General features: G+C 38.4%; 1 protein-coding gene across 1 annotated transcript; it reads left to right on the forward strand.

Annotated features, from left to right (window-relative positions):
* Positions 1–491: 491 nt before the first annotated feature.
* nlgn3b (neuroligin 3b) lies at positions 492–14039 on the forward strand. The gene is made up of 7 exons (XM_079873220.1): positions 492–1036; positions 3489–3542; positions 4188–4343; positions 6261–6446; positions 10012–10136; positions 10342–11009; positions 12186–14039. Exons 1-7 carry the CDS (start codon positions 571–573, stop codon positions 13063–13065), a joined length of 2535 nt encoding a protein of 844 aa, XP_079729346.1. The 5' UTR covers positions 492–570; the 3' UTR covers positions 13066–14039.
* Positions 14040–14089: the final 50 nt, after the last annotated feature.

The following is a 14089-nucleotide window of genomic DNA, read 5'->3' on the forward strand; positions in this document are numbered from 1 at the left end:
GATCTACTGTATTCCGCCAAGACCAAACACATTAACATTGTCACATTCATTACCATGCCACACACACATGACAGAACTATTGTTTTTGCATTCCAAAGTTCATTTTAACTTCTTTTTACGCTTGTAAAGTGTTCTTTCTTTACAATAAATGCCATATGGTTTGATATTTAGCTATCTAATGCAATGACATTCATGCATTTTAAGTTTGACATTAAGTGTCCCTTTTTGAGGCCACTGTAAGATGTGACAAACTGTATTTTCTGAGGGATTATTAATATGGTTCATATTGATGAGAGGTTCTGTCTCTTACATCCTGTTTGTGTGTATTTCAGGTTTGTGCTGAAAGGATTTGCGTGCTGGAAAAATGAACAGCTTCACCTGCTGAAATCATCAACCAATATGGAGCATTTGGTGGCGCACACCTGGCTGCGGAGATTCCCACTGGATCTTCCTGAGTGTGTGGCGTTTGTTATTGAGTGCTAGAGTGTGATTGTGTCAAAGCGGAGAGTGTCATTAAGCTACAGACAGAGATTTTTCAGTGTGAACGTGTGTGTGCTGTTAAGAGGGACCATGTGGCACACACAGTCAGCAACTTACCTGCCGCTTCCCCACCTGCTCTGCCGACCTCTGAACTTTGCTCTGTGTTGGCTGCTTGTGTGGTTGATGTGGTCAGTCTCCATGGCAACAGCACTGACCTACCAGCCCACAGTAAACACAGCACTTGGCAGACTAAGGGGGATGCGGGTTGCTGTGGCAACGGAGGGTCTGGGCCCTGTGGATCAGTATCTGGGTGTGCCGTACGCTTCCCCGCCTGTCGGAGAGAAGCGCTTCATGCCGCCCGATGCTCCATCGGCCTGGTCCGTCGTACGGAACGCCACCCGCTTTCCTCCTGTCTGCCCACAGAACATTCGCAATGCAGTGCCCGACATCATGATGCCCGTCTGGGCCACCTACAACCTTGACACGGTCGCGACGTACCTGCAGGAGCAGAGTGAGGACTGTCTGTACCTGAATATATACGTACCCACAAAAAGTGGTGAGTACCTACAAACGCAAAATGCACACACACACATTCCTTATTTCATATACAGAACATTACTGGTTCTGGTTCTTGGTTTTTGGTTTCAACAATTTTTACATTTTATCTGATTATATTTTATTATTTTATTGTAATATTCCTTGAAGAGAATCAGTTTATTCAGATGGTTCATGTAACTGAACAGATCTTAAAAAAATAAAAAATAATCAGCCTTTTAAGTTCCTGTGCTGCATTTTAGATCTTATTTTTATTGCAGACTATTTATTTAAAAGCTGCATTTAAACAAACATAGGATGTATTCTATTTTTATTATTGTATTCAATGTACATTTTTCTGTTTAAGTTTACGTTTGTTTGTTTTTTTGCATGAAATAAAAATGAAACAATTAAATAATCATATATACTGTATATATAAAATATACTGCCTGTTTTAATGTGTTTAGCTAATTTTTGTTTGTAACTTTTGTTACTAAAAATTACACCCTGTTCAAAAGTTTGGGGTCGGTAAGGCTCTAACGCTCACAAATGTTGCATTTATCTGATCAAAAATACAGTAAAATTAGTAATATTGTGAAATATTATTAAAATAATAATATTTTAAAATGTATTTTATTCCTGTGAGCAAAGCTGAATTTTCAGCATCATTACTCCAGTGTTCAGTGTCACATGATGATCCTTAAGAAATCATTCTAATAGGTGGATTTGCTGCTCAAGAAACATTTCTTATAATTATCAATGTTGAAAACAGTTGTGCTGTTTTTGTGAAAACCGTGATATAGTTTTTGTGTGTGTGTTTGTTCTGAATTTTTTATACAAATTTAAAAGAGCAGCATTTATTTGAAAAAAAAAAAAATAAAAAAAAATATATATATATATATATATATATATATATATATATATATATATATATATATATATATATACAGTGCTATGCATAAGTTTAGACACCCATGCTAAAGTTGACTAAAAAGAGGAATAAAAAATCATCTTTTGGAAACTGAACTTAATGCCTTAATTTAAAAAATTAGGACAAATCCAACCTTTAAGGACACCAATTTTCTTTGTGAATGAATAATGTATCGTAAATAAATAAATGTTCTTCCTTAAAATACAGGGTGCATAAGTTTGGACACCCCTATGTTAAATTCCCATAGAGGCAGGCAGATTTTTATTTTTAAGTTTTTTTTTTTTTTTTTTTTTTTTTAGGATACTATGCATCCTGATAAAGTTCCCTTGGCCTCTGGAATTAAAATAGCCCCACATCATCACATAGCCTTCACCATACCTAGAGATTGGCATGGTTTTATTTCAGTTAAGCCTAATAGCTAGTTTGATTTGCATTGAGAGATGATCTTATGGAAAGTACCCCATGCCAATCTCTAGGTATGGTGAAGGCTATGTGATGATGTGGGGCTATTTTAATTCCAATGGCCAAGGGAACTTTATCAGGATGCATAGTATCCTAAAAAATAAATAAAAAAAATACTTAAAAATAAAAATCTGCCTGCCTCTATGGGAATTTAACATAGGAGTGTCCAAACTTATGCACCCTGTATTTTAAGGAAGAACATTTATTTATTTACGATACATTATTCATTCACAAAGAAAATTGGTGTCCTTAAAGGTTGGATTTTTCCTAATTTTTTAAATTAAGGCATTAAGTTCAATTTCCAAAAGATGATTTTTTATTCCTCTTTTTAGTCAACTTTAGTATGGGTGTCTAAACTTATGCATAGCACTGTATATATATATATATATATTATTACAATGTAAATGTCTTAACTGTCACTTATGATCAATTGAATTCATCCTTACTAAACAAAAGTATTAATATCCTTTAAAAATATTTGATCGGTATAGCTTGACTGTAGTTTAACTACTGTAGATAAAGAGTAGCTTGAAGCCTTGTAAGCTACAGTTTCAAAGCTTCCCCAACACTGCAACACATATAATGCACCGAGATAGAATTTTTATTGTAATCTTGGATGTCAAAAATAAAAAGAAAATATTCCACTTCAGCTCTGTTATGTTAGCTTAAAAGCACTACAATCCTCCACGGATCATCTTAGTTCCTGTCTTCCTCAGCCTTTCTAAGCTACATCAGAAGCTTCTCTGATATCCAGTTCAGTGCCTATGGCCAGAATCCACTCTGTGCTTTCCTTGCAGTCTTTAAGTCCACTGGAGTGAACGTTTAGAGCTCTGCTTTGGCCTCATTTGGAGGAAATAGCAGATTTCTCCTGGTAAAATGGTGAAAGCTTTATTATTGCAGGGTTCGGGAAAGTGAACCCGTTTGGTTTCACACAGTAATTTAGAGAGGAGTCCACTGAGCTTTTATACATTGCCCACTTACACACATACACAGAACCCGCAACACACACAAACACACGTTTCTCTGCGGTCTAGTTTCTATCTGCTCTTCCAATTTATCATCTCTTTCTCTCTCTCTCTAGGTACAAAGAGAACAGGCGACATGTCAGCTGACACAGAGCGTTCAGAGGATGATGGTATGTCCCGTTTTCATCATTCTTTCAGTTGAATCAATTTTTTATGTTTTTTCCTATTTATTTTTATCCCATCGTGGTTAATGCAGGAGAGAATAATCTGGATGATATTTACACAATGTTGCATCATTTTCAGGATGATTTTATAAGGTGGTCCAGTGTGTTTGGCCCGTGTTTTGCTGTGGCTTTGGGTGGTTATAGATATCATATTTTCGACCACTTCTACATGTGCAATTATTTTACACTGTTTCTATAGTATTTCAAATCCATAGTCCGTATTACTACATTTTGCCACTTTCCCGTTATGACGTTTGAACAGTAATTCAAACCAATCATTTACAAATGCATCTAATGAATATACATTATTCACTTGCTTACCGTTATTTGTGAACACTGCATTTGAAGTCAACACTTCACCATAAAATGACTATAATCATTATAATAAATGAAACTCAAAGAAATTGAGTAATTTGAAGGAAGTCTCTGAGGCAGATCTTGGCTGCTTACATTGTTATTTTAGTCACTTTAGTCACAAGATCTCTGTGGAAATTTTGAGCAGCTGTGAAAAACACTTCAGAACACAGAGAGCCTCATGTTTTTTTGTGCACACTTCTCTCTCTCTGTGTGTGTGTGTGTGTGTGTGTGCAGGTCTGAGGGATTCTCGAGATGACCCCCGTCCTGTGATGTTGTTTATACATGGTGGCTCGTACATGGAGGGCACGGGGAACATCATGGACGGTAGTGTGCTGGCCAGCTACGGCAATGTCATCGTCATAACCCTCAACTACAGGGTGGGAATATTAGGTATGTACCATATGGGAAAAGGATTTTAAGCTTTGAAATTTGGTAAAATCTGTATTTAATAAGTGGCCAAACTAATAATAATAGTAATAACTAATAATGAATATTAACAACAACATGTTCATGTTTTTTTTTAAGGCAAGATCAACATGCACAAGATAAAATTCCAAATTAAACATGTCAGCCATTAAAAAAGCATCCAAGTCTTTAGAAGACCTCAGTAATGTTTTATAAATGCTTTGGGGAGCAGATCTGTCCATTACAGCCTCATTCAGAGAGAGTTCTGTTTCTAAAGAGAGAGAGTTCTTTTCTAAAGAGCTCTGATTTTGTTAAATCTCAGCGAGAAAAGCATCAAAACAACGCACATTTCCTACTCAGATGTTATCAGACATAATATTACCTACAATGAAAGAAAGAGAAGAGAGTTAGAGTGCAGAATGCTCCCATCTTTAGGAATGAAGAAGCTCTGAAGAATGCTCTGATAAGACAGCACAGCTGAACCCTGTAAAACAGCAGTCATCTCTGAAAGCAAACAGGCATCATCGCCTTACATTTACCATCACTGATAACCTGTCGGCTGCAATAAAACCTCTGAATGAAAGAAATGTACTCAAAAGAGTACTCAGTCACTCAAAGACTGTGTCTTTAATAGGCAGCGATCATGTACCCAAATCCAGACTTTCAACAGTTACAGTACAACAGATTAGATAAACTTCATCAATATAAAACAAGATAAAATCAAGATAAACAACATCTTGGACAAAGATGTCCTAAATATCACTGGTAAGGCTGTATGCAGCCCCTAAAGAACACGACCAATCCCAATGGCTTGTACCAACCCCAACTGGGGGGTCTTGATTTAGCTGCTTAGCATGGCCCAGTTAGCCCCCGCTAGTAGATGTCGTAACTACACAACCTGATTGTTTTTTTTTGTTTTTTTTTTAAAGCAAAGTATAGCTAGAGTAAAGCTGAACAACTGCCAATGAATGAATCAGAATCTTATGGATGGCTTTCTTTATGTCCGGTACACATTGTACAATTTTGGGCTGCCCCAGACAAAAGATGACCAATCGATCATAGCGATTTATGTGGTCGTGGCTCCTAAACGGTGGTCCTACGTCGTACAGTGAGAGAGGATCAAAGATGTCTGTTGTCGCGGTCTTGCGACTAATGATAGCCTGCGATAATTTTATGACAGTGTCCAAAATTTAACATGATCATCTCACAGTGAGTGTGTTTGCTACTAAGACCCACGTCTACTGCCTAGCCCAAAGAATTCAACATGAAATGGTGTATTGATCAACGCGACAAACTACTTACCTCAAGCTCCATTTGCAAAATTGGCAATTTGGCCTCTTTTCCCTAGCCATGACCGTCCATATTCTCCTCTTTCGCTTCCTCCTTTTTTTTAGCGCACATAAAAACCACAATTGTGCGGTTCATCTTGCTCTATTTGTTTACCAATAGCTCATGCTGATGACCTTTTATTCTTCCATACTAACTTGCGTCATTGCCTGTGATTCAATAGGTGTCATCATCGTACAGTCTACGTTCATGTCGTACCCAAGTTTATCAGATCCATGTCGTACAGTGTGATTTGTAATGATCTTATAGGATTGCTGAAATCGCACAGTCGGTAGCAGGCATTTGGTATAGACCTCCTTGGTGGAGACCTGCAGCTTTTTTCATAACGTTTCTCGGGTTGTGCAGCAATATTCAGGGTTTAAGGATTTATTTTATGCATGATTAGAAAAAATGATACCCATAATCTCAGTGAGACATCTGTTTCTGTTTCTCTAAGCTTCAGTAAATTCACCTGTTTTCAGCTGCCAAAAAACACAAAAATAAAACAAAGAGATTTCACTCTCAGGAGTATTGTTTGTCAAATCTTTCTGTCCTCTCTCTTTATTTCTGTACCAGGGTTTTTAAGCACGGGTGACCAGGCCGCTAAAGGGAATTATGGTCTCTTGGATCAGATTCAGGCTCTCCGCTGGATCAATAAGAATATTGGATATTTCGGTGGTGATCCAGGCCGCGTGACCGTATTTGGCTCAGGAATCGGAGCATCCTGTGTCAGTTTGCTCACTCTTTCACACCATTCTGAAGGTCAGAGATCAGACACCTCAACATATAAATGGTAACACTTTAGTTTAGGGTCCAATTCTCACTATTAACTAGTTGCTTATTAGCATGCATATTACTACGATATTGTCTGTTTATTAGAACTTATAAAGCACATATTAATTCCTTATTCTGCATGACCATATTCTACATCCCTTAATCCTACCCAACACCTAAACTTAACAACTACCTTACTAACTATTAATATGCAGTAATTAGGAGTTTATTAAGGCAAAAGTCGTAGCTAATAGTTAGTTATTTGTGAGAATTGGACCCTAAACTAAAGTGTGAGCATATAAACATATAATGTCACTCACAGATGCTATGAAATTCTCCTCGCTACTGTTCCAAATGTTTATATATTCAGATCAGCATCATTCATGAACACGTTGAAACAGAGGGACCTGACAGTGAGTACGCTTTGATAAAAACAATATCAAAATATTATTAAATTATAATAATAGTAATGCATACATTTAAATATCAATGAATTGTTTGGAAAACAGAGATAATGGACAAAAATATGTCCTTTTAAAATCTCCTCATTGGATTCCTGGTAATAAAGTCATTTTCTATAATTATTCTTATTTAATGATAGCCTCTGTAAGGCCTTATGGTAATCAGTTAAAGGTGTGTATTACCTAGTACATAGTGTATTTCTGCAGTCTGTAACTGCTGAGACAGCTGCCTCTGCAACCATGACCACTGTCACATTCGAGTTTCCGTTACCACGGTAATCTCTGCTGTAACCATGGTAACTTGTCTCCTGCCTCATCAGCCTTATCCCTCTGTTGTGGGCCTCAAGTGTGTGTAGGTGTGTCTGTCACTGCAAGGCGTGTGTGCAAAGAGTGTTTTACAGAGATCAGAGTCAATCGCACACACCTGCAGGGATATTGATCCTACATCATCGTTTTGCTTCGGTGTACAGTACTGATAACTCCTCTTCCTTTTCATCTCTTTCTCTCACTGTTTTGTATTCTCCCTCCCTCTTTTTGTCAGTTTTTGAAAATTGGACGCTGATCCCCCTATTTCATAGCCTAATGATAGTTGACGCATGCATTTGCTGATACATATAGTTTAGCAAACCCTGATTTTGTACATACTGTATAATTTTATAGCTCTTTTCTCACCGAATGCATTTACAGCCAGAATAAAACCCAGCGGCACTTCTAGGTGGTTGTGTATTTTAGGACACCTCCACCAAAACTGGGATCCGTTTCCTAGAAATCCTGCTTTCTTACGGAAAACCACATCTCTGTTCTTGTCTAAATTGACTGTCACTAACAATTTTTGCAGTTATTGCTCCAGAAGAAAGCGTCCTTTTTTTGTGTGGGGACCGCAGAACAGGTCATCCCCGTTGAGCAGACATTATTTTTCAGTGTGTATAGAGTGAGGTCAGGGGTGGCAGACTGCACCGCTACTGTTGCTATATCATTTATGGAGATGTTCAAAATGATTGGACTTAAGCTACATCCCGTTCTCTCTACCCTCCATACATTTAACTGTGGTTTCTATGGTTTTGTTGCTTCTCTGAAATACACTGATACTAAGTCATTAAGACTTAAGCTCTCTTTAAATTATTCTGACTGTTCCAGACCGAGTGAAATATGCAGTATGACTTCAAACAATCAAAAATCAATTTTACTGTTCACTAGAAAGTCTCTGCTACAGAAGAGGATAAAGGATAAAAAGGATTAAATCTGCATGTAGATTCCGTTTCATTTTGTATGCCAGAGCGTTGGATTGAGTCAAATAATATTTTCTACATGACAGCGATAGAGGAAATTTCAGGAAAAAAAACCTCTTCTTCTTTTTATTTATTTATTTCATTTTTTGGTTTATTATCTGATGTGAGCATTTTGTGACACTTATTCATTCATCCACTCTATCAAACAAGAGTCTAATTTATTTGATTTTTTTTTATACTCCCGTACTATGCTAACATAAGTTGCAGTGCCATCAAAAAGCAGGGGTTTTTAAACTAGGATACCAAAGATTAGATATTATAATGTTTTGGGTTTTTTTCAACACAGTTTAAGGTTTATGCACATGAAATTATTCTAATAGTGAGTATAAAAAGATATATAGTCTTACTTAATACTGGTAAATATTTCCACATAATATTTAAATTAGCTTTGATTTTACTGTGACACAATAAAATCTTTAAAAACAGTTTTTAAAAAACTATATAATAAATAAATTATTTATAATAATATAAAATATATCAAAATGATTTCTTTTTAAGAACAGCATGTTATCACACCTAATTTTTTTAATGCAGTACAAATGGGTCTTTATACTCTACATCATATTTATAGTCATTTGCTAAATGAAAATGAAAACCCCTGATCTAAGACTTTTTTTATTCTGCTTGATATGTTATTAAGTGTACACTGGAAGCTTCAATACCAGGGTTTATTCCTTGTGTGTGCAAGCACACTTGGCAATATAGCTCTTTCTGATTCTGATAATAGCTGAGCTTCAATCCCCGAAATTCAGGAAAATTCAGCTCCCATCTGGTGGGTGATTGGCATGTTTTACACCAAGCAGAGCATCCCAGTAGGATGTAGCTGTTGAAGTAGTTTCTCTTCACTGTTTCCTTGTAGAGTCATTTGCATGAGTCAGAAATGCATGTGCTAATTATGGAAGGCTTGTCTTGGTTGAAATGATGTGGTAGAATTGATTAGAACAGAAATGTTTTAGTCACCTGATCAAGGTTGGTGAAACTTGTTTACACGACTTTCGTACAGTGCAACCATAGAGTCATGGCACAAGCTCATCACAGCAACAGTCCTGCTGGAGGAATCAGGGGTTAAAAGTGTTTTGCTGAAGGCCACAATAGTGATGACTCATGGCTCGTGCTTTGCAGAGAACATCTGATGATATTTGACTGTCATGATATTGTATTCTAGGACTATCGAGTTTGGGATTAGTGTCTCTATAGACATGTTAGCTGTCCGATATCTGTAATCGCTGTCTCAGAGGAGATAGTTGAATGTGAAATATTAAATGATAAAAAAAAGCCCACCCCCGACCAGATGGGAGTTAGCCAACTAATATTATATTATCTAACTGATTACAAAACTGTGAGTGCAGTTGAATATGAAGCATCAAACTTAAGAAACAGACAGAATGTATTCAATTGGAACATATGACAGAAACTGTATATGGTCAGGAAAAAAATGGCACCATAAAAGCAAAAATGACCCTGAAGATCAATCGCCCCTTAATAAAAAAGTTCATTTCTAGCAATGGAGCAAACAGATTATTTGGCACATGCAAGAAGAAATAACCTGCCCAGCATGTACTGATACTGTATAAAAGCATCTCATTTAATAATTGAGAGTGGATGAAAAAAAATAAAGTAATGTGGTTGAAGGATGTGAGGATACACAGAGTAAGCCCAGGATGTGGATGGACCCATCTTTCATGACAGATGAAAGATACTGCAACTCTGCCCTCTGAGGATACTAATATAATTACTGATTTGGAATATTGGCATGGCATTTACGGTTTTATTTTCTTCTGACATTCTCTGTTCTCTCTCCAGGTTTGTTCCACAGAGCAATCATTCAGAGCGGCTCAGCGCTGTCCAGTTGGTCAGTGAACTATCAGCCTGTGAAATACACACGTCTCCTCGCAGAGCGTGTCGGCTGTAATGTCCTTGACACACAAGTAAGATGATTGTTTTAATTTGATTGCTGATTGATGATTGTTGAGTAATTAAGGAGGGGGTGACAATGCAGTTGTGAAATTTGATTGGTTGCCAGTGTAATCATTTATTTTTAACTTTATTTTAGTGTCTACATTTTAATGACTAGCCATTTTTAGCAGTTGTGTAGGTGAGGAGGCAGATATAATGGTTGTGTTTTTTATGCAGGACCTGGTCCTCTGCATGCAGAAGCGTAGCTACAAGGAACTGGTGGAGCAGGAAATTCAGCCAGCGCGCTTCCACGTGGCCTTTGGCCCGGTCATTGATGGTGACCTCATCCCGGATGACCCTGAAGTGCTCATGGAGCAGGGGGAGTTCCTTAACTATGACATCATGTTGGGCGTCAACCAGGGCGAGGGCTTCCGCTTCGTAGAGGGTGTGGTGGAACCAGAAGAGGGCGGAGTTTCTGGCTCGGATTTTGACTTCACAGTATCTGATTTTGTGGACGGTCTCTACGGTTATCCAGAAGGGAAGGACACTCTCAGAGAGACCATAAAGTTTATGTACACTGACTGGGCCGATCGAGACAATCCCGAGACCCGCCGCAAAACCCTTGTGGCCATGTTCACGGATCACCAGTGGGTGGAGCCAGCTGTGGTGACGGCCGACCTGCATGCACGTTACGGTTCTCCGACCTTCTTCTATGCATTCTACCATCACTGCCAGAGCCCTATGAAGCCTCCATGGGCGGACTCGGCACACGGAGATGAGCTCCCCTATGTGTTCGGCATTCCGCTTATTGGTCCCACTGAACTCTTTCCCTGCAACTTCTCCCGAAATGATATCATGCTGAGTGCCGTCGTTATGACCTACTGGACCAACTTTGCAAAGACCGGGTAAAACAGAACACTCTCTTTAGAGCAACCAATCAAAGAAATATGCACAATTAAGCAACACAAAGTGAAATATTATCATTGACAATATAACAACTAAAAGAGTCAAAGATTTTTTATTTATTTTTTTGCAAATACATGCCACTCTGTAATCAATTATGCAATCATTAAACAAAAAAAATTTTGTTCACAGTCCAATGCGTGAAAAAATGCAGTAAAAAGGCATTATATAATAGTATTTACACCATAGCACATTGCCACAATACAACAGGCTCCCATCTTCCATCTTTCCCAGCCACCAGGGAATGGTAAAACAAGTGTGACAGGTAAACATGTAAACAGTCCCTGTGACCTTGAAGTAGGTCACAGGGAGCATAGCTAGAAACTGGGGGAGGAGCAGTGCTATAAGTAAATTACAATGTAAAACAGGGCATCAGCATTTAAATCAATGAAACAGTGCCTTCTGGTGGAAAGAAAGTGGCATTAAAACAATGCACCTGTAGATACATACTGTACACATACATCAGCTCACAACAGGGATAGTTTCATATGTTGTTATTCACAATTTGTTTGTGTTGATAAATCTTGTATATGTTTGATATGTGTTTCAAATAATAGCCTACATATTTATTCACTAAATACTGTTAAAAAGTTTGGGGTCAGTAAGATATTTTGAGTCTTGTAATCAGTGAAAACAGTAATATTGTGAAATATTATTACAGTTTTAAATAACTTTATATTTTAATATATTTTAAAATAATTGATCATTCCTGCGAAGGCAAAGCTCAATTTTCAACATCATTACTTCAGTCATGTGTCACATGATCCTTCAAAAATCATTCTAATATGCTGATTTGCAGCTCAAGAAATATTTCTTATTATTATCAATGTTAAAAACAGTAGTGCTGCTTAATATTTTTGTAGAAATCTTTTGTAAAATTATGTCTGTCACTTTTGCTCTATTTAATGCACCATTTGTTCTAAGTTTGCTGTTACAGTTTGATATAAATTTTCAGAAATGATTGAATATTACTGAATATGGCATGATAAAGTATAAATTAATTTTAAAATGTACTAAAACAATAAAAAAAAAGCAGGATTAAATTTTATAATATTTATATAGTTTATATAGTTCAAATGTAATTAATTAACTGTATTTTTGTGTATCTGTTTGTTTAGGGATCCGAACAAGCCAGTTCCTCAAGACACGAAGTTCATCCACACGAAGGCAAACCGTTTTGAAGAAGTGACATGGGCCAAGTACGGTCCTCACGACCAGCTGTATCTGCATATTGGGCTGAAGCCTCGTGTTCGGGATCATTATCGAGCTACTAAAGTGGCCTTCTGGAAGCACCTGGTACCTCACCTGTACAACCTGCATGACATGTTCCACTACACGTCCACCACCACGCGGGTTCCACCTCTTCTGACCACACACAGCTCTCACAGTGCTACGCCGCGGCCAGGCAACAAGGCTCGTACCCCTGGTAAACAGCCCCCCCAGTCCACAGCACGCAGTGGACCACTGGTCATTGCCAATCCACGCGATTACTCCACGGAGCTGAGTGTCACGATCGCTGTGGGAGCGTCGCTCCTCTTCCTCAACGTCCTGGCCTTTGCTGCGCTCTACTACCGCAAGGACAAACGCAGTCGGCAGGACACACCCCCTCAGTCCGCACCTCAGCGCCAGACCCCGCCCAATGACCTCAGCTACACACCCACCTCCATCTCTGGGGGTAACCCAGAGGAGGGGTCACTGTGCGACCCCCTACGTTTGACCCCGGCGTCATCTCCACGGGATTACGCCCTCACACTCCGCCGCTCGCCGGATGACATTCCACTCATGACGCCCAGTTCTGTCGCCATGACTCCAAACAGCGGCACTATGACACCCAACACAGTTAGCTTGACACCCAATAGTGTTACCATGACGCCCAACACCATTACCATGTCACCTAATTCTTTGATGGGGTATCCCAGCATGCACCCTTACAACACCTTCACACATGGATACAACTCCACCAGCCTGCCCCACCCACACTCAACAACACGTGTATAACATGCAACAGAAACTCCACACGGCAACACACAACACTCACATCCCACAAATCCTTACAACACAATCACAGCGACTGATTACTGTAAAACCAGATCAATCCGGTGCAAACTGTTTAGCAGTATTCGAAAGTACAATAGCAGGTGAAACTAATAATAACATGAGCACAATCACCTCTGATTTAGGGCACTAATGAAACAGAAACATCAGAAACAATCATATAAACCAGAAGGAAACAAACAATATAAGCCAGAAGGAAGTGTCACTGTCTGCAGCACACTAGTACGGCTCAGTATGAACGCACCGCTTCACGTCTGACCTATGTCTATACAGACAATATTCACGTTATATGAGCAGTTAAGAAACTTCTCTGTGGAATAAGAAAGAACGAGCAGATTACCTGGAGGGTGAGCTGTAGTACCGCTGCTGCCTCTAGGTGGTGCTGCAAGACTCTAAAAACCCTGCAGGTGGTTTGATCCGCAAGAACAGTAGGGGGCGCTGGAGTCCCATCAGTGGTTCACCATTATGAACCAAGCAAGCACTTATTCTAAGATATGTAATAATAATAACCTGTAATAACAAACATATTAATGGCTATTGTACAGTATAACATATATTAACGTCAATGTACAGACAGCTTTTTTGAATGTGTCAGAAAAAAATTATTTCTAATCGTTTTTAAGATCAGATTATATCCATAGCAAAGAAGGTCATTTGAAGCCCAGAATGATTTTAAATCCTAAACATTTTTCTTTCTTTCTTTATAATCGCAAAAAATGTACTATTTTATACCACCTCTCTCTCTCTCTCTCTCTCTCTCTCTCTCTCTCTCTCTCTCTATGAACGGGTGAATTGTGATGGCTATTTTACTTTTGGTATAATCGATTCATTTAGTTGTAGGTTACACGAACACATAACGTCGAGTATTTTAAGGAACACGGCGTGTGTGAAGATTATTCGTGAGTGAGAGAGAGCGGGTGTGTAATTTTCAAGTTAAGCATCTTTAGACAATTTGTGTCTTGCTAAA

The sequence above is a fragment of the Squalius cephalus genome, assembly GCF_949319135.1.
Source record: "Squalius cephalus genome assembly, chromosome: 5".
Classification (NCBI taxonomy): domain Eukaryota; kingdom Metazoa; phylum Chordata; class Actinopteri; order Cypriniformes; family Leuciscidae; genus Squalius; species Squalius cephalus.

Coding starts and splice junctions, on each gene's coding strand:
- nlgn3b (XM_079873220.1), top strand. CDS start 571: ATGTGGCACACACAGTCAGCAACTTACCTGCCGCTTCCCCACCTGCTC. Junction 1,037..3,488: donor ATACGTACCCACAAAAAGTG/GTGAGTACCTAC, acceptor CTCTCTCTCTAG/GTACAAAGAGAACAGGCGAC. Junction 6,447..10,011: donor TCTTTCACACCATTCTGAAG/GTCAGAGATCAG, acceptor TTCTCTCTCCAG/GTTTGTTCCACAGAGCAATC.